The 20,063-nt window shown below is 33.9% G+C and overlaps 1 protein-coding gene across 2 annotated transcripts in view; it reads right to left on the bottom strand.

The window, feature by feature from the left end:
* Positions 1-20,063, bottom strand: part of PPP3CA (protein phosphatase 3, catalytic subunit, alpha isozyme) — a 187,933-nt gene that overhangs the window by 91,361 nt on the left and 76,509 nt on the right. For both annotated transcript variants that reach the window (XM_011967210.1, XM_011967209.1), the window contains exon 2: positions 2,469-2,593. In XM_011967210.1, coding sequence (XP_011822600.1) covers positions 2,469-2,593 — 125 coding nt within the window. The remainder of the gene's footprint in view (positions 1-2,468; positions 2,594-20,063) is intronic.

Genomic DNA, 20,063 nt, shown 5'->3' with positions numbered 1-20,063 from the left:
ACAGAGGGAGACTCTGTGTCGTTAAAAAAAAAAAAAAAAAGAAAGAAAGAAAAAAAATTCTACATAACCCTAATTTTCAAGGAGAAGAACAGAAATCCTTGTCCTTCCATTGCTGTTTATTGCCTACCACAGTCTTCCTTAAACCTGGCCACATATGGAATCTTATGGCCATATCAGTAAATTGTGGCTCATGGGATACAAGTTGAAGGAATTGGGCCACTTCTGGGAAACATCCTTAAACAGGGTATGTGTACACCCTTCTCATTCTCCCTTTCCTCTTTGTTGAGTATTATGTGGAGAAATGATGGTTGAAGCTGATGTAGCCAACTTGGGTCACCAGGTTGTCTTTGGAACAAGGCCATGAAAATCAGAGCAAGAAAGCAGATGGAGCCTAGGCCCTGTCACCATGCTGTGCCACACCAGTGTTGGCTTGCTGTCTATGGGCTTTCCACACAGAAAAACTTCTATCTTGTCCAAACCACCATTATGTAGGGGTTTTGTTTTGTTGTTAATCCTGGCAGATACCAGTCCTAATGTGATATAAAGGTCTTACAAAATTAGTACTCAATTGCTTTTCCACTAGTTAAGCTGGTCAGGCTGGCCCCAAGAACAAAAAACAACGTTAGCAGAGTTCACTATTTCTTCCTCTGTACTTTCGCTCACTTTAATTTCCTTCCTAGCTAAATCTTACTTGTTCTTTGATTCAGTCTTCCCCAAACATGTGTGCTCTCAATATTCTCTCTCTTTTCTCTAATCCAATCACACTTATTATTTTGTATCTCCTTTATCACAAGGTTTTAATCATCCATTTAAATAACTGAACCCTGGATAATCACCTATTCCAGGCTTCTGATTCTATACAGATTTTTATGGTTATGTTTTGCAACGTAGATTTAGGTTTCTAGAGAGCAAGAATGTATGTTACATTTCTTTAAATTCCTCGCAGTCCTATTCATAGTGCATATACATTTTATATACTTGTTTATCAAATGGAGGAAATACCAAGAATTTATCTTGTCTTTTGAGATTTATATACCATCACCACTCCTTCTTCCCTCATCATCACCAGGAATAATTAAGAAATCTGTCATCTTTAAATGCAGACGGGATTATTATGCTGGTGGAAATACATATATGTCTATATAAACTTTCTGTGTCTGTGTGTAGTCAGTGACTAAAGGTGAATTAAATAACCGAAAAATAAAACTGATACAATTTTATAAACAAAAGCTATTTAAGGATGACATGTTTTTCAACATTATACATCCCTTTAGTAAATAAAACACTGTAATAAAAATTTGGAAACATAGAATATTTTTCTACGATTATTATGAATATATGATGTTGGTGTGAGATTATAATGTTGATTTCTCTCTAATTAAGAGTAATCATTTTCCTTTTTAATGATCTTTTTTGATAGCACATGTCAGATACTATACATGAGGTCTGATTCTTGAAAACTTATTCAATTTCAAACCATTTCTTTCAATAAATTATTTATTAATACACCATGTTAGGCACCAGGAAGAACAAAGATATGAATAAAACAAGGTCTCTGCCTTTATTTTGAACGTAGTTTTACTTACCTAAAGCAGATGCAGATGGGAGGCTGTGGAAGAACCTCTACTTAAAGGTTATCTGTTTTGTTTTAATTAATGAGTTTGACAAATTACCCTAGTTAGATGACAGGTGCCAAAAAAGACAAAATATAGCAGCTGTAAGTGTACTCACATATACACAATCACAGACAGAGACACAGGCAGTTTGCTATCAATTTACAAAGGTAAGTTACTGTCTCACAATTATAAGGCATAAACATGCAAATACATTCCTGCTTATTTGATCAACATTGATTAGTTCTTTCAATGGAAAATGGAATTATTTATTGTAAAACAAGATGTAATTTTTGCAAATCTGGAAATATGTAAAATGTACAAAAGGCAAAATCTTACTATTTACCTTTTTTTTTTTGCATCTCTATTAAAAAATATGGGAATCAAGCTGGGCACAGTGGCTCACACCTGTAATCCCAGCGCTTTGGGAGGCCGAGTTGGGCGGATCATCTGAGGTCAGGAGTGTGAGATTACCCTGGCCAACATGGTGAAACTCTATCTCTACTAAAAATACAAAAATTAACCGGGTGTGGTGGTGGGCGCCTGTAATCCCAGCTACTCAGGAGGTTGAGGCAGGAAAATGGCTTGAACCCAGCAGGCGGAGGTAGTAGAGAGCAGACATCAGGCCACTGCACTCCAGCCTGGGTGACAGAGTGAGACTCTGTTTCAAAAACAAACAAACGAAAAACACATGGGAATCAACTGAAAATAGAATATGTAATATACCCTATGAATTACGTGAATTAAATTTCATTGTTAGAGGTTTCCATAAGGCAATAACATTTATTGCTTTTATTTTTTTGAGATACTGTTGATCTATAACTGAACAGCAAAGAAGACATGATGTAGACTTACTTCGATACTGAAGTACCCTCTGTCAACATAGTCCCCTAAGAAGAGGTAGCGAGTGTTGGCAGGAGATCCCCCGACTTCAAAGAGCTTCATCAAGTCAAAGAATTGTCCATGAATGTCCCCACAAACTGAAAGAAACAAAATTCATTTTATGGTCATATTATATTAGGACTTTGAATTAAATAATAAAATCACAAAATTTTAGAGCCAGAATTAATTTCAAGTTTATCTAGGCCAAAACATTCTTTTGCAGAACAAGAAATAAGACAGAAAAGCTAAGTATTTTGCTCAAGTTTCCAAAGTTAATTAGTGGCAAACCTGGCTCTAATGTCTGAGTCTACTAGTATATAGATTAACTTAAAAAAAAAAAAGAAGAGAATAACAACAATAATAGCTACCATTGTGCACTTAAAAATTCTGTATGAGACACTGCCAGGATGTTTATACACATTTTTAAATTTAACCCTAATAATGCCAAGAAATATGTTTTCATTTTGCAGGTAAGAGATGACACCAAAGAATGGTTCAGGAATTTGGCATAATCTATGTACAACTGAGGTCTGAATACATGGCCACTAAACATTACTGCCTCCTGAAGAGAAAGAAATGTGGATATGTATCATAAAACCTGCATTTCACTGAATCTAAAATGTTAGCCATTGTAAGACACATCATTAGTTTACGTACCACTAAGAAAGGAAAAAAAAAAACCCTCAAACTTAAATTATAAAGGAGCATTTTAAAAAAATGTTAAAGTGAAAAAAAACTATAAGTATTAAAAGCTGTGAAACATTTTTTGTGTACAAAAAATTACTGGGAATTGGTATTTCTTAACATTCTCACTTTCTCTTTTAAACCAAGTTTCTTGGAAGAGCTATTTTGTCTCTTTTGAAAACTCATTTATTTAGTACTTATTTCATTTCTACTTTCAGAACTTTAAAAATAATATTTTTATCTCTATTACACAGATAAGGAAATAATATAGCTTAGAGAAGTTATGTGGCTTGGTAGGGTCACTGCTAAAAATAAATGACCCAGGGCTTAAATTCAGATTCACCTGATCCAAAGCTTTTTCTGTCAGCCACCACATTATGGTATCTTTGATATTTTTATATATTTATATTAATATATACGTGTATATGTGTATACATATTGTGTAATATTTTTAAAATTTTGTGCTTGAATGGTGAACATGATGTGGCTGCTTTTGCAACACTAAGAGGTACATAGAATGAATGCATTCGTGAATAAGAAATCAGGAGGCCAAAAGTAGATCTTAACACATTATATCCTGCAATTACAAGCAAGTTATTAAAATGTTTTAAATTGTATTTCCTTACTTGACAAAACAGATCATAGGAAAAAAGAGTCAAGTGGGTTCAATGATGAAATAATTATAAAACAATGAAATAAAAATGTTACATGCTATAAATTCCTGTCTTTACTATCAAGAATTAGCTACTAAGAACCACAGCACTATAAGCATGAAGCAGGTACAGGTGGATTCCATTTTAGAATGTCTGCACTTGGTAATCTTAAATACCAACAAAATTGATGTAAATAACAAGGAGCTTTAACTACTAATGCATCCCTTTGGTAGACTCCAATCATATAGCTTCTTCCCTCTCTTAAGCATGAGATACACAGTAGAAACATCAGAAACATATTCTCCCATTTTTGAAAAAATATGTTTTAAAAGACAGTTTATAAATAATTTTTTTTATTCTTAGAGCTGAGCAAATAAATCCATATTCTGAGGCATTAAGAAGTTGGTTTGTGAGAGACATATCATGTGCTTTCTTGTAATCATATGTGATATCTAACCCAAGGGGAAATAAAGAACACTGGATGAGATGGTCCAAGCACTGCCAGACATGGAAGCCAGTACCTGCTCTGGGGACTTTCACAGCTATATTTGGAGCTGTGAAAACTAACATAAATAGTAAAACACTTCTTAAAACTTTTATGTATTTTTATATATGTATGTATATATAATATGATATGAGCATAATAATTTTAAAAATATCCATCTTAAAATCTTAATTAGCACATTTTTGTTACCGAATTTTTACATGGCAAAGATAAAGCTTATTAGCTAACAAGTAATAATATAATTACTCTTCTACCTATGTATCTATTAAAATTATAGTTGGTATGGATTACTTATCACAAGCACCACTTTCTCTCAAATTGTAGGAACCTTTTTATCTGTCATACATATGACATGTTTCAAACCAAAAATTACAAAACAGAAAACATATGGCTGGAAGCCATGCCTTCATGTGCTCTCCATTAGGTTTGGAAGTTGAAGGAATGAACTTCAAGGGAACAAAATATGAAGCAAGACATTTCCTTGCAACTAATTTTATGCAGCCCTTCACATGTCAATAGGTGTGACGCTGACACTTTGTAAAGCCCATGTCTTGCTACTGGCTCTCTCCCTCTCCTTGTTGCCTAACAGAGAGGTGAGGGTGAAACACTTGTAAGTAAAGCTCAGGGAAAACAGGAAGCCAAGTGAGGAGCAAAGACACAGTCTTCAGATATTAGTAGGAATTTCTATGGCAAGTTTAACAGTCATATTTTAGGCTGGTATTAAAACATCCCCAAGACAAAATGGTTAATCAAAGGTATTAGAGGCAGTGTGGGGTATCATTTAAAGGCTTTAAAGGCTTGGTCTCTGGATCCACACTACCCAGGCTCCAACCCTTGCTGTATTACTTACTATCTGAGTGAACTTGGACAATTTACTCAATTTCTCTGAGCTTTAAATATATTTATCTATAAAATGGGGGTGATACTGGTACCTGACCTTATTGGGCTATTGTAAGAATTAAACGTGTTAATATCATAACAGGCTTAGAAGAGTTTCTGGAGTCTAATAAGAATTTAACAAATGCTGTATCAAAGTGGCATTTCAAAATGGCTGTATTTAAAATGTCAAGGTCCCAGACAGAATAGAATTCTGGTGCTTGGAGGTGGGGGGAATAAGGAGTGGAAGGCATTTTGGAGACATTCTAAAACATCTTCTTCCTTTCTCTCCCCCTTCTAGCTTCTTATATCCTTTTTATCCTTCCATTTTAATTCCTGGCCATGTCAGAAGATTCAAGGATAATTGCTTTTTACCTCTGTATTATGTAAATGACATAAATACCAAGACATTAATTTAGGTTGTAAACCGTGGGGTAGGCATTAAGCAGTTATAGCAACTAACATACAATTGAAGCATAATCTGGCAGCTAGAATGAAAAAAAAAATGTCTCTAAACAATGCAAGCATTATGAGGGTATTTTTTTTCTTTTGCTGAAGTACAGAAGTACATTATCATGAATTTAGTTTTCTAAAAACAAAATTAATCTCTTCTTCCTGGTCTATAATAACTTTGTGATAAGAGATAATCTCAATGATTTACAAGATCACTGCAATAATTGGATTTTGGCTTGATGATATAAAATAGAAAAGAGTAATTGCTGTAAACTCTGCATGGAAAACAAAATACCCTGAAATCTAGTTACACATCTGATCATCACACTGTCACTGACTTTACCTTAGAATCGTCATAGGTCTTTTATAGAAAGACCACCTATCATAATGTTCAGTAAAGGAAAATGACGTGCATACATAATCACAGAAAAATTCGAAGCCCAATAAAACAGTAACTCAAAATAAAACATAATGAAAAAATGGAGGTATTTTCTTCCTCGAATTTTCATAGGCTGCCTTCCTTTCATCCATAAGGTCTCAGATACACATCACATGCTCAGTAAGGTCTTTCTTGACCATCCTATATAAAGGTGCAAACTCTCTCCACTATCATTCTTTACTTTCTTCACAGTAATTATGCCACAATCAGCATTATCTAGTTGATTTATCTGCATGCTTGTTTCTTCTCTGATTTTTCCCACTGAAATACAACCACTGCTAAGCTCGATAACTTGTCAGTCTTGTCCGCCATATCCCCAGTGCCTAGACACTTGTGTGCCCAGGAGGCACACAAGAAACACCTGCCGTGCTAGCATTCTTCTGCTGGGCCTACGCCATGCTTAATTTGAAAATCCTTAACTAAGAGGGCAAAGATTTTGAGATGCCCTTGGGATTGACAGAAATTGACAAGTTTGTGGAGTTTGCTTTGATGGAAACCAAAGGCCTTCAACTTATCTGAGATTGTGCTGATTTTAAGCCTGTAAGTCACAGGTTTCAACACAGTGTGCAGCAAGTCTGGGGTAGAATGTGGGACCTCCACACATCTTACGGTTATTTTCCCACCTAATTCTACATCAGAACCACTGGGAGAGGTTTCGAAATTACAGATTTCTGGGCCCTGAATCAGAATCTCCAGAGATGCAGATTCACTAACAAGCTCCTGGATCTATCCTTATCTATTCAGTATGACTAAATACACCTATGCCTTTGAGCCTCTCATAGCACACACAGCCTTCATTCTGCACACTAGTATGGTCCTCCTCACAGGGGCTATGTGTGGAGGAGATGAACATTGGAAAAGCAACCTCTTTCATTGCTCATTCGAGGTCGCTGTGAGATTAGGACTTCACTATTATATGAAAGAATCATAAGTGATTGATGGCATCTAGGAAAGAGGGATGAACCTAAAAAGGGTGATAATACCACATGTCTTTGGGCATTTCATTGTATTTATTATTCAGGCCTTGGATATTTCAGCTGTAAGATAAGGGATTTACCTTAAATCCTATTATCTCATTCACCGTTTTGATATCAAATTTCAGGAAGAAAGTGGTCACCATACTGAAGTATCCAGGAGGTGCCCAAAAGGATGGGCCTATGACATCACACAGAGTAAAGGCTTGCCTGGCTATAATATTCACTCACTATTGGTCCCCTCCTCCATCTTCTTGGTTACCCAAGATACTGGTGTCCAAAGAGCAGCACAATATGCCAATGCCACTTGATGATACAAGCTGTCTGCTTGGTTGCTCAGGGCCCCCAAATCTTCAGCAGGCTAGGTCCTTTTTTTATCTACTTTACTTGGCCTTGACAGCACTTCTTAAACAATCAGGCTCTGACAAATGTTTTGCCCTTAAGGCAAGCTCACACTTAAATGCTTCCCACATCCTCCTGGCTTCCCATTATTTGCTTCCCATTCCTAATTAGAACACTGGTAGGTAGGGTACCCAAATGCTTATGATGTTTAAAAAGCATCAAAAACATACATGCACAATACAAGTATTTAAAACACTCCTAGCGCTCTAAGAAAATATCCATCCATCTGGCTGCATCTTCCAAAAATTTTATTATGTCTTCAGCCAATTATTAACAGAACTGTATATACTTACGTCAGAAATGTAGAGAGTGATAGCATTTAACAAAATGAACACATTAAAGATATTGAAATAAAACATAAGTTTATTTTTCGGGAGCATTACTATTCATATCTGTTAGCAACCTGATATGACACAAATATTGATGGTTATTTTCCCTGTGAGAAACAACCTGCCATTTGTTTTGTACTGGAAAAGTAAGAACTATCAGATACACTGAGCAGTTTAATCTATTTGGTGCAATTAATCTAATATAATCTATCTTGGTAATTTCCCTAAGTGGGGTGACTCAGTAGTTCTGAATATGGCTCCTCTAAACAAACTCATCTTGCAAACTCAAAATATACAAGAGTGGCCAATATCCTGTGATGTTTATACACTATTACTTATCTCTTTCTATCAGAAAACACATGTCTTCTGCCTAAATAATCAACTACTAGTTAAGGTCTTAACTAATATTAATATTAAAAGGCCTTTTAATATTGCTTCCTTCCCTCCATGACTTTATCCCATTTTAAATAAAACTTTATCGGAAATAATTTTCACAAAGGAGTGGTGACAAAGACTTTTGATCTAAGTTGAAGCATTTTGAGGTTTGAAATAGGAACAGAAAAATAACATGCAAAAAGTATTTGTCTTTATTTCTTAGGGAAAGGAAGAGCTTCCCCCAACCCCAGTATCACTGTAGGAAAGCTATAAAGTTTTGAAATCACAGGCATGGGGGTTCAAGTACATACAAACATAAACATAAATATTAAAGTGTATGTGCATGTGTGTGTATAAAACCACCCACCACAAAGGAGGAATTCAGAAACTAATGGGCGATGTGGTAGTCCAGGAGTCATTAAACAGAAGCTCAGGACTTTACTCACTATAGATTACAGCAAAGTAGCGCTGAGGAGAAAAAAACAATAAGAAGCAAGGGCAGTGACAAGGGACTCTTTGTAGTTAGCCGAGTAAGCTCTTGCAATACACAAATTGGACAATGAATCAGTCATGGGGCAAGTCTAAGAGTCCCTAAAACCAATGTGCTTCTAAGTAGAGAAGATAATAGCCAGCATATGGAGGACAAAGAGGCCTTTGAGAATAGAATCTTGGCAAAGGAGAGGGGACAAGTCAGAAAGATAAACATGACCAGAACCAAGAATTTGCCTTGCATCTTCTTGTCCAGAGAGACGCTGGTAACTCTTTAATGAGAAGGGACAGGTGTTAAAAACAAGAACCAATCTTGTTTTATGTAAGTGTTAGGTATGCAAGTCTAAATAAATTTAGCAAATCTACAAATAAATATATCTATATTATAATTTGATTATTTTTTCAAAGAATTCTATTGTTTCTAAGTTAATATTGGCAATTAAATTAGTACATTAGAAAATGTAAACCAAAGTAGATAATACTGAACACTTCAGGATAAGGTTCCACTATAAGGACTATACAAATAATAGCTTGAAAAGAACTCAGATACAACTGTCACCCTGAATAGAAGAAACAAATCTAATGTAATATAAAATATACATTTTCATATAAAATTACTTAACAATATCTTTCACTTAGTGCAAAGACTTATACATGTGGTCCTATTTACTTGCCTATATGAAAAGGAAATCTGTTAAAGAACATCATTGGGTCAACTTCTTAACACTGAGAAAAAATTTTGTAATATCATATAATTTTAGGTTAAAGAAAGTTTATACAAATTAGGTTGTCTGGGGACACAGGAGTATGTTGTTAAAAGTTGTGAAACAATACATTTACAAATGGCAAATGAAAACTACATTTTTAATATATCAGCATTTCAAAACTGTTTGGCAAGACTGTGTCAATACTATGATTTAGAAGTCAAGTGCTCTTAATTCTTGACTCATTATTTATTTTTTTTACAAAGACCTTTCAATTTCTCCAAAATACTGGCTTTTATCATCTTGGAAGACTTGCATGAAGTAGAAAATCTTCTTATACAAGTTTTTCCAGTTCATACTAAACTAACAGATCACAATTTTTCCTTTAGAGAAGACGTTACTGAATCGTTTAGCAATTTTCACCATTGGAGTTCCTCACTACTTTCAGCTTCATTTACTTCAACCCAGTGTTTTTTCCATAACAGCCACAGTTTCCCAAGACAATAAAATCCCTAATGTTAAAGAACTAAATTTATGTCTAATTCTCAGCATGAGGAGATTAATTTATTGAATTTATTGATTTGGTTTTTGAATACTTTATTGACCAAAACTTTCTTCTTTTCCAAAATCTACAATTTTGCAGAGAAAGATTTTGTTTAGAGGTTTTGTTAGAGGTTAACCACAGTGGGTACTACAAGTATATATCTGTTTCCTCCTGTTGATAATCCAGGCATATGGAACCATAAGTGGATGATAAGTTCAAGTACAAACCAGCTAGTCAGGTATGTGTAGTTCATTAACAGAATGCACAGACTTCTAAAATCAGACAATTCCTCAGATAAAGGTGACACTGCAGTTTATTACAGCATTTGCTTATATCTAGAAATCTGTATCTATCATAAACTAAAAAAGAAAAAATAACAGCATTCTAATTTACTAAAGAGGTATATTTCAAAATAATATTTTCTCATAGGGAATATTACTTTTTCAAAGGATAAATATGTTTTAGGTATTTTATAAAAAACAAACTGTGAATTATTAACCAGGTCACTCTTGTTTGATGATATAGAAGAATAATGAAAAAGCCTCTAAATCAAATCAAAATTTGCTAAATACAGAAATTTCTACCAGCACGTTTTTGGTAATAAAAAAATTTATATATATATATATGAAATTGCAAGGATTTTAAAAGAAACAATAAAGCTATAAAATCAAATACGAAATAATAATAGCACCAGTGCAGATTAATAGTGGTATTTTAAACATTTCTTTATATTTATGATGCTGTTTTATGAAGATAAACTGTTAGCCAATGTTAATGAGAAACACTGCAGGGAAATTTAAAAAAAGAATAAAATATATTGTGGATTATAATAGTCATTAACAATTACAATAATCCAGTACTAAACATTTCATTTATCCCCTAAATCTCAGTTCATAACTGTAATCAGATGGAAACAAAACAGAAGAGTCTACATGTTAAAAACTATTTTATCAAAGGCCCAAGCATATACAATACCATCATATGACCACAGTGTACTATTCCAATCAATCAAAAGTAAATTAATGAAACCTATGTTTATGTTTTTATCCTAAAGATGAGTGTTCTCACCACTGAGATTTTTTGTTTGCAGTTTTTCTTCCACTGATTGAATACTTTAAAAGATTTAATTTATTGAATAAGGAATGCATTTTTCCATCTGATATCACTATTTTTCCATTTTAGCACCAACCAATATTATAATAAAGATGTCTAATTATTAAGGGTTCATAATAGCATCATAGCATTACATAAATTATAGTCATGGTTGTGGTGCCAATATATAATTACAATAAGTAAGTAGATATAACATTTATGATAGTATTTAATTAAACTTGTTCATCTCTCTGTTCTTGTGTCCAAGTTTGGTCAGTCCTGGAAACTAGTAGCTATTTGATATGTGAATTTATTTACATTATGTAGCTTACAAGGTCCTTGATTATCATCACCAGCCCATCAAGAGTATTGGATGAACATTATAAGTTGATATAATTTCAGTCGAATGTATACAAATTTGATTAGTACATATAAACTACATATAAATATTAATAAGTTATTATTAATAAATTACTAATTTTCACTTTAGAAATACTCATCTCAAGTTTCACTTTTAAAAATACTCATCTCAGGTTTCAGATTAACTCCCTCTAGGACCCTGAAAGATGGACTGTCATTACTGTCCAGATCTGGGGTGTTTGGCTATGCCTTAGTGTTTCCATTTTGGGCCTTCCAAGCCTATGTTTCTAGGGCTTTTAAAAAATCTTAGTGTTTCTTAACACCGTGTCTCAGTGTTCTTTCATTTCTGGCATTTTGCTTTTTCCTGGATATGTTATTTCACCCTTTGGAGAGGCAGTATAGTGCAGTTGTTAGGAACTAAGACTACAATGCCATACTGCTTGGTTCCAAAGCCAATTTCCACTACCCAATCAGCTGAGTGACCCTGGAGAATTAGCTAATCTCTCTTTATCTGTTTCTTCATGTGTAAAGATGAACATCAAAATAGCACCTCCCTTAAAGGACTATCACGAAACCAGAATTATAAATTAAGTTATAATTGAACATCATTTACTTTAGTATCAGTACATACTACACACCTGACACTTACTATCATAAGGGTTTGGTATTACTCTTCTTCTTCACTCAGATTTTTTTTGGATCATTATCATCAATATTGCTCTCTGTTAGTTTCTGGTTTTTATGTTTATTTCTCCTGTTTGTCCTTAGTCAATAAGCGGTGGCTTCCTTTTTAATTACTTTCTTATTCATTCTGCTTGAACCAGTTTTCACTGTCTACAGAATGCATAGACTCTCTAATTTGCTTTTCCCAATCTCCTCCTTTGCATATGCACACTCTGTTCTTTTTACTACATTTTTAAAGGATTTTACCATCGTGCTCAGTAAATTATGACTTATATAAGTGGAACAAGAGAGGTATTTGTAAAAGGCCTCAACTGCCTCATCTATAAGGAGACTCAGAACTTACAGATTTTTTTTTTTTTTTTAATAATGAAGCAATGTAAGGAAGAAAAGAGCTTGGCACATGGTATGTACTAACAAAATGTGAAACAGCAGACAGGGCAGTTATTTCAGACATTGTCTACCTAAGAAACATTTTGAATGTTCTGCAAGATTTAGATAGATGAATTAAGCATCTGTAATCAATGTGGCCATGAGTAAAATACACAGAAAGTTGTTCTATATTTTTCCACTTTTTATCCAAATGTATGTTATCATATATTGAAAGCTATTAAGGCTGAAATCAAATAGACTAGGTCTCATACTCCACAATTTCCATTTTGTAAGAGTGGAAATATCTCTAAATGGCTGTGGTGATACTACCAATCTTTCAGAGTGGCAGCACCATGATGAGTTTCCAGTGAGTCTCATTTTCTTTTGTAGCAAAGCTCATTTACAAGACCACTGTGTTCCACAGCTATGTAATGGTAGTAATGTTTCAAAAGCTGGAAGTGACATAGTAAACAGAAGTAATGTAAGACATTTCACCAAATGGATTTTTTGAAAAACAAAACAAAACAAAACTTTCTTAAATTTATGGAAAACTCTGTTAAGAAAAATTTTCTATGTAGGGAGAAGAAAATCACCCCTCTTCCTGGTCATGATAGTCCTCACATTTTGACAATTTAAAGGTTTATTTTGTTTTTAATATTTTAAAATCTTAAGGCAAGCAAGGAATGACATTTAATTCCAAAGTCCACATATTCATTATTAATTTGGCAATTATAGGCAGTGGGAATATCAGCAGAAGGGTTTTGACTAAAACTGACTTTTAAGTATTCAGCTCTATCCAATTTCCAGTAAGTGAACAAAGCTAATAAGTGCTATTCTTAAATGGCAATATTTAAACGCCTTAAGCAAAGGAAGGATTAGACTGATTATTCACTATCACTTCCCTCAGGAAAAATATGTAAGCTTACTTGTTATGTGTAGCATATTTGGAAATTAAATATGTAATTGTGAATTGACAAATTATTAAAATATTATTCAGACATACTTGAACAGGTTCATTTAAAATTTAAGAAAATGTATTAAGAAAAAGTGTTATCTGAAAAATAATTCTGACAAAGGCATTCAGCCCATTTATTAATTCTGACTAGATTTTAAAAATCTATCTTTCATATCCTTACATATGTCTCACTAGGTAGCTATTCCAGAAATATTTATTCAGTTAAATATCCAAACAATGAATAAAACACTGAAACATGAAATATTTACTAAATATTCTGTATTAAAAGATTACTAAATATTCTGTATAAAAATATGACCTCAAGAAGGGCACACTTGAGAAGATGTAGATATAAACAATGGTACTGAAAAGCATCAGCTTCCTGACATCAGTGGATTTCCCTTTCTGTACTGGAAATTTCTATGGGTTTAGGCCTTAGGTCTCACACTGATGTCTGATACGGGCAAATCATTTTATTGCCTGTTTCCATCCATCACATTACTCAACAGAGGTAGAAGCATATATAATTTTTCTAAAACTAATTGTTAAATTATAAATACTTTACATTTACTTTTAATAATGATGTTTTCATTTTGAAATTCCAAATTACATTAAGAAAAGGAATGAGATTGTTTTCTTTGTCCAAAGGAAGCATAAATCTAAAAATTTGAGAACTTAGATAAGATTATCTTAAATTTGCATGTCAGGACTAATGTTGAATTGAAGACACTATGTAAGTTTTTTATATGCCACAGTGAGATGAATCATCATTTTTGTTTATCTCTATGAAACAATTAGGTGTCACTGTATCTTAAACTGACTTAAATCATAATATCCATAAAGTCTTTGAATATTTTGAAAATTTACATATTTGCTTGTCTCTAGTTTAAACATGAATCACGTCTTAAGTTTCTTGTTTCTTCAATATACCACAAATATCTAAGGAAACTATGCAAAAATCATGTTTGCCTAACATGGTATATATGGCATATAAACTGAGTGATCACAGAAAATTAATACAGGTGTTTGGAAAACATAAAACAGCTGCTAGCTCATAATAAATTGTGATTCATTAGCAATCCTAATTTCAAATTTAAATTTTTTTCAATTAAAAATGATGAGTGTTGTTTGTATATTAGAATTGCTAAAAAGATCAATCAGGATTATCAATCAACTCTTCTACCTTCCTTTGACAAAATACAGAAAATTGAAAAACATGTTCGTAATATGTATTTGATAAGTTATTAAACTTCTTACTGAGAAAACTTTGCGTTATAAAACCACGTAATTTCTAGCTGCATTGCCTTTTTATTTAAAGACACAAAGGTGTCTTTAAAAAATATTAAATCTCTTAGTTATTAGTGATGTCACAAATCTGAAATATATTTTACAAATAACACTTGATTTCCCTACAAAGTTATGATATTTTATATAAAGTTAACATGTCAGAACAGAAAAATGTTCTAAAACTCTAAATAATAGCTAAGTACACAAACTAGGATATTTTATTTCATTTTAATTAACAGGTGGTTATTAAGTACCTGCTATGCCACAGGTGTAACAGAGAATTAAAAAAAAAAATAGTCATTAGTTTTTCAAACTTGTTGGAGACATAAGCCTATACGAAATAATTTAAAAATAATGAGTAACTTTACAGTTACAGCATACAAATATAACTGATTTTCTCAAGGAACACAGAGTATGCTTGGGATATACAGACTTACACATATGAAGAGAAAACAGATGGGGCCTCCAGCGGGTTAACTGCTCCTGATCTGGTCTTTTATCAATAAGGAGAAACTGACATTTGATCATGGACTCTTCTCTGTGGTCCATACATACGTGAAATGTGAACTGCTAAAACAGTTTCAGAAGAATCTAGTTTAGAGGCTCTCTAGCATTTCAAGTGTCTCAGAACTTGATAAAGGGATGAAATCTGACTTTACTCCCTGTCCCCTGCACATGTTCCTGGGAAGTGATAGGAAATAAAAACATAAGGCTTGAAATGGTTGCTGCAGCAGGTATGGCAAATATGACTCTTTCCTTCTGTTTCATGAGAAAGTAATTTTTCTCTCAGCAATGCTAAGTCATCCTGACCTCTTCTGACTTTTTCTTTGGAATAGTGAGAGGAACCAAAGACCAGTGTGACTGAGGTCACAACACTGGCTTCAAGGATGTTCTGTGGAGTGGAAGGGTTCTTGAGGAGTGTCAGGGTCATTAGTACAGAAAGCTATATTTTTATCTATTTTTATACCTTGGATTTCCATGTAAGAGTTCTTTGTATGTGTATATGTGTACACAGGTACATGTGTGCATATGTGCACACATACTTATGTTACAGATGTGATACAGGGTAGATTCTGCTGCTTACAAAAGGCTTTGGAATACTACAGGTATAGATAGTAATTCTTACAGGGAATCAGAAATTAAGGAAATAAAGGTTGGCTGACATTATAAAAGAAGACTTAATCAAAAAGAAGTGACTTGCAGCATTGATGAAATTTGTCATAAACTGAAAGACCTCTAGGCAGAAAGGTGCAAATGAATCAAAATAAGTGAATTGCAAAAAACAAAACACTGGATTGAACAGAGAGCATATGTGAAACATCTAGAGATAAATCAGAGAAGGATGGTGACATTATATTATAAGGGTCCCAAATTCTAGCATAAGGTATTTCAAGGAGAGCAATTCCAGTAATGTTTAGGGAGATAAATCTGGCAATTCTATGCAGAATTGAATGGTGAAGAAAAACTGAAAAAAAAAAAAAAAGTTGGTTTTAATTTGAGGTTTGCTGCATTACTATAGTCACAACACAATGAGGTCTGGTATTATGATGGTGGCAGTGTGAAAAGATAAAAGGGCCAAAGAGAACTTTCTTTGACTTCTTCAAGACAATTATAAATTAAATAATAAGTGAAGCCATTCATCTCTCCCTTGATTCAATAAATATTAAATGCTTACTACATTCTTATAATATCCCATTGTGTTAGACCCCAAGAACATTAACGGAAGTAAACATCTAATGAGTGATACTGAAATAAATAATTAATAATACTAGAGTACAAGCTATAAGGGCAGAAATTTTTCTTCTTCTTTGTCTATTGTTGTATTCCTAGTGCCTAGGATAGTGTCTGGCACATAGGGGATCCTCAATAAGTATTTGCTGAATGAATGAAGGAACAATGCAATAGGCATTGTTCATGGTGGACTCATTCATCATGCTCATCAATGGTGGACTTGATGAAGTCTCCTGGAGGATGAGGTACTTAAGTGGAAACTTGAAGAATGAAGGGAAGTTAGTCACAGAACAGCGGGACATGAAAGGGAATGTTGCTCACAGTAGAAACAACATATGTCATATTATAGGAAGTGAAAGATCTATAAACTTGAAGTCTAGGTGTGGAATGAAAAGAAATGACACTGTAAAGATTAACAAGGGACAGGCCAGGCGTGGTGGCTCACACCTATAATCCTAGCACTTTGGGAAGTGGAGGTGGGCAGATTGCTTGAGCCTATGAATTCGAGACCAGGGCAACATGGTGAAATCGGATCTCTACAAAATATATAAACAAAACAAAAGATTAACAAGGGATAGATAATCAGGGTCTTGTCATCCAGGCTAGGAAGCCTGAGTTTCATCCAAACAGGAGCCGTGGAAGAAATTTGGGCACATGAAGACTCTACCTTGCTTCTGGCAAGTAATTATACCTATCTAAGCCTCATTAGGAGATATACCTAATGTAAATGATGAGTTAATGGGCGCAGCACACCAAAATGGCACATGTATACATATGTAACAAACCTGCACATTGTGCACATGTATCCTAGAACTTAAAGTATAATAATAATAAAAAAAGAATAAGGACAATACCATATCCCATACAAAGTGGTTGTAAAGATAAAAAATTTGATAAAGTTGTAGTAACTGGTACAGGACAGTACTTTGACAGGAGACAGCTAGAATAATTGGTACAGGTTAATACTTCCACAGAAGGTAAGTTCCCTATTCCTACTATACCACAGCTCTCTTTAGCACCACTTGATTACAACTGTCCCCTTAATAAATGGTTACAATAATATTTCAGTGTTAAAATATCACTAGCATCAGGCTAGTCTTTTAAAGAGTTTTGTATATCTTATTTTCTATCTTGCCCCCTTTAAGTGAATGCTAGGTAATGGGTAGCTGATGGTCCTAAGTTTACATCTGTAGATGTAAAGTGCAAGCAAGATAACACTGCTTTTTTATTTACCACTTTTCACACAATATGACCAAATTAGAAAAAAAAAAAAAACCTGCAGAAATATTTAAAATAGAAATTACATATTAATAAATTACACAGAAATAACTATGTTGGGCTGGGTGTGGTTGTTCCTGCCTATAATCCTAGTACTTTGGGAGGCCAAGGCGGGGAGATCAGTTGAGGTCAGGAGTTGGAGCCCAGCCTGGCCAATATAGTGAAACTCTGTCTCTACTAAAACAATACAAAAATTAGCCAGGCATCGTGGTGCATGCCTGCAATCCCAGCTACTTGGAAGGCTGAGGAAGGAGAATAGATTGAGCCCAGGAGGAGGAGGTTGCAGTGAGCCAAGATCGTGCTACTGCACTCCAGCTGGGGCTACAGAATAAGACTCGTCTCAAAAAAAAAAAAAAAAAAAAAAAAGAAAGAAAGAAAGAAAAGTAACTGTATTGGTGTTAAGGAGCACATTTTATTACCATGCTTTTAAATTCCCATCATTTACAGAGCCCTTTCACATTGATATTCATTATTAAAGTGGCTAAACATTCACAGGTTACTAAATTATTAATTGATGCACATTACATCTCGCTTACACTTTACATCTACAGATGTAAAATACTCTTTTCACTGTCTGTAAATACAATGTACTTCAAATGAAGCAAAGGGTTTTGAAGTATCTTAAAACACAGAGATTCAATTCATCAAAGCCTCAAAGCTAATGAAAAAGTCTAAATGCTCATTAGCACATAGGCAGGAGGGTATAAGATACTATAGAAACTTAAGTCACTCACAGGATCTTCTCTTAAGCTCTTTGCAAATCCTGCCATTCAAGAACATTACTAACCGTATCTTTCCCTCATAAAATGCAGTAAAATATAAACACTGCCTTCAGGCACAAATGGATCTGAGCTTAAACGAAGCCTGCCTCTAATTTTCACTCTTTATCAACTTCTTTCTGCACTTTGATCTTATTTTCACCGACTGCACTTGCACCTACTCCAGTCAGGGGCTTATAGCTACATCCAGCCAGCTCCATAACCTAAAAGGTAGATCCACCAATTCCAGCAAAACTAAGCCATGAAATAAATGTGACTGACCCTCTGAAGGTCCCCTGCACACTCATGAGTCAATCTCTGCATCCAGGGAATGGTGCATACTGACTGGCCAGTTCTGGGTTATGTGTTCACTCCCTCTTGCTGGCAGGAGGAAGGCTAAGCCTAGTATCCAAAGAAAAGGGATTGGGAAAAATATTCCAGGCAACGATCGCAAACAGGGGTTTGTGCATTTTTTGAGAAGTAAAAATTCTTATATATTTCTCTTTATCATAAAGATCATTGCAGTAGTCATTCGAATACCTTGGCTAGAGGTCAGGTTCTCACTTCGGCAATCTTGGCAAGACCTGGAAAACTCATTGAAACCATTTAATATTCACTCCACCTAGTTTCTGCATAGAATTTATAATAGATTCATTTATATTACAGATCCAAATCCCTGAAGAATATGACATTTTATTCTTTAGTTTATCTGAAGCTATTCTTTCTGGCTATTAAGTCATCACCTCATCACTTTCTTCTCACTTTCAATGGAACTTGCTTTCTTTTTATAGATACTTTTTTTCATAGGAAATAAACATGCATACTACATGGTGGGGGGTAGGAAGAGAGATGTACAGGTAAATTTATACACAATATTTTTAAAGTAAAAGCCAAAATGAAATTCATATGCTGAGGAATCTGCTAGAATAATGCATGAGCTAAATTAACACATGTAATGAACTACTGTGAAAGGTCAAATCTTACAATGTAAAAATTGTGAATGCCAAGAGATTACTCTTTTCCTACTGTAGTATCCTGTGATGTCTAAAATATGGTGAAAACATTTTAAGTACCATGACTCATGTCTCTGAATATGGCAGTAGTTTTCATACAAAGATCAAGTGTTAAAAAGGCATGGAAAACTGGAAATGAAACAACTATATAAAAACCCACTTAGGGGATGATCTAATCTTCGTTGATTCAAATTCCTGTAAGGATTAGAAAATTCTAAGTTAAGTACAATTTTCATATTTCTCTTTCCACAGTTGTCATTAATATGGTATTCACAAAAGATTTTTTTACTAAGATACAAAAGAGATGAATTTCCTTAATATTTCAGCCATTATGGCTTCTTACTTATAGTCATAATTCTGTATTTAGGAAATCAAGACTGATTATTTTGGAAATACTGATCATACAGACACACAGATTATAATAATAGACATCTACTTATGATGCACCTTTTATTCATGGCATCTTCAAACACTTTAAAAACCTGACGAACTTGTATTTATCCACCAGTAAAGCTCTCAAGATAATACCTATTGGCTACACAAAGTAAACTTAGTTAAGTATCTCAAACAGAAAATAAACACATTCTTACTCCCAGAAGATCTCAAAAACATCT

This window comes from Mandrillus leucophaeus, unplaced genomic scaffold (genome assembly GCF_000951045.1).
Source record: "Mandrillus leucophaeus isolate KB7577 unplaced genomic scaffold, Mleu.le_1.0 Scaffold792, whole genome shotgun sequence".
NCBI classification, from domain to species: Eukaryota; Metazoa; Chordata; class Mammalia; order Primates; family Cercopithecidae; genus Mandrillus; species Mandrillus leucophaeus.
This window is presented reverse-complemented; position numbering and strand designations above follow the sequence as displayed.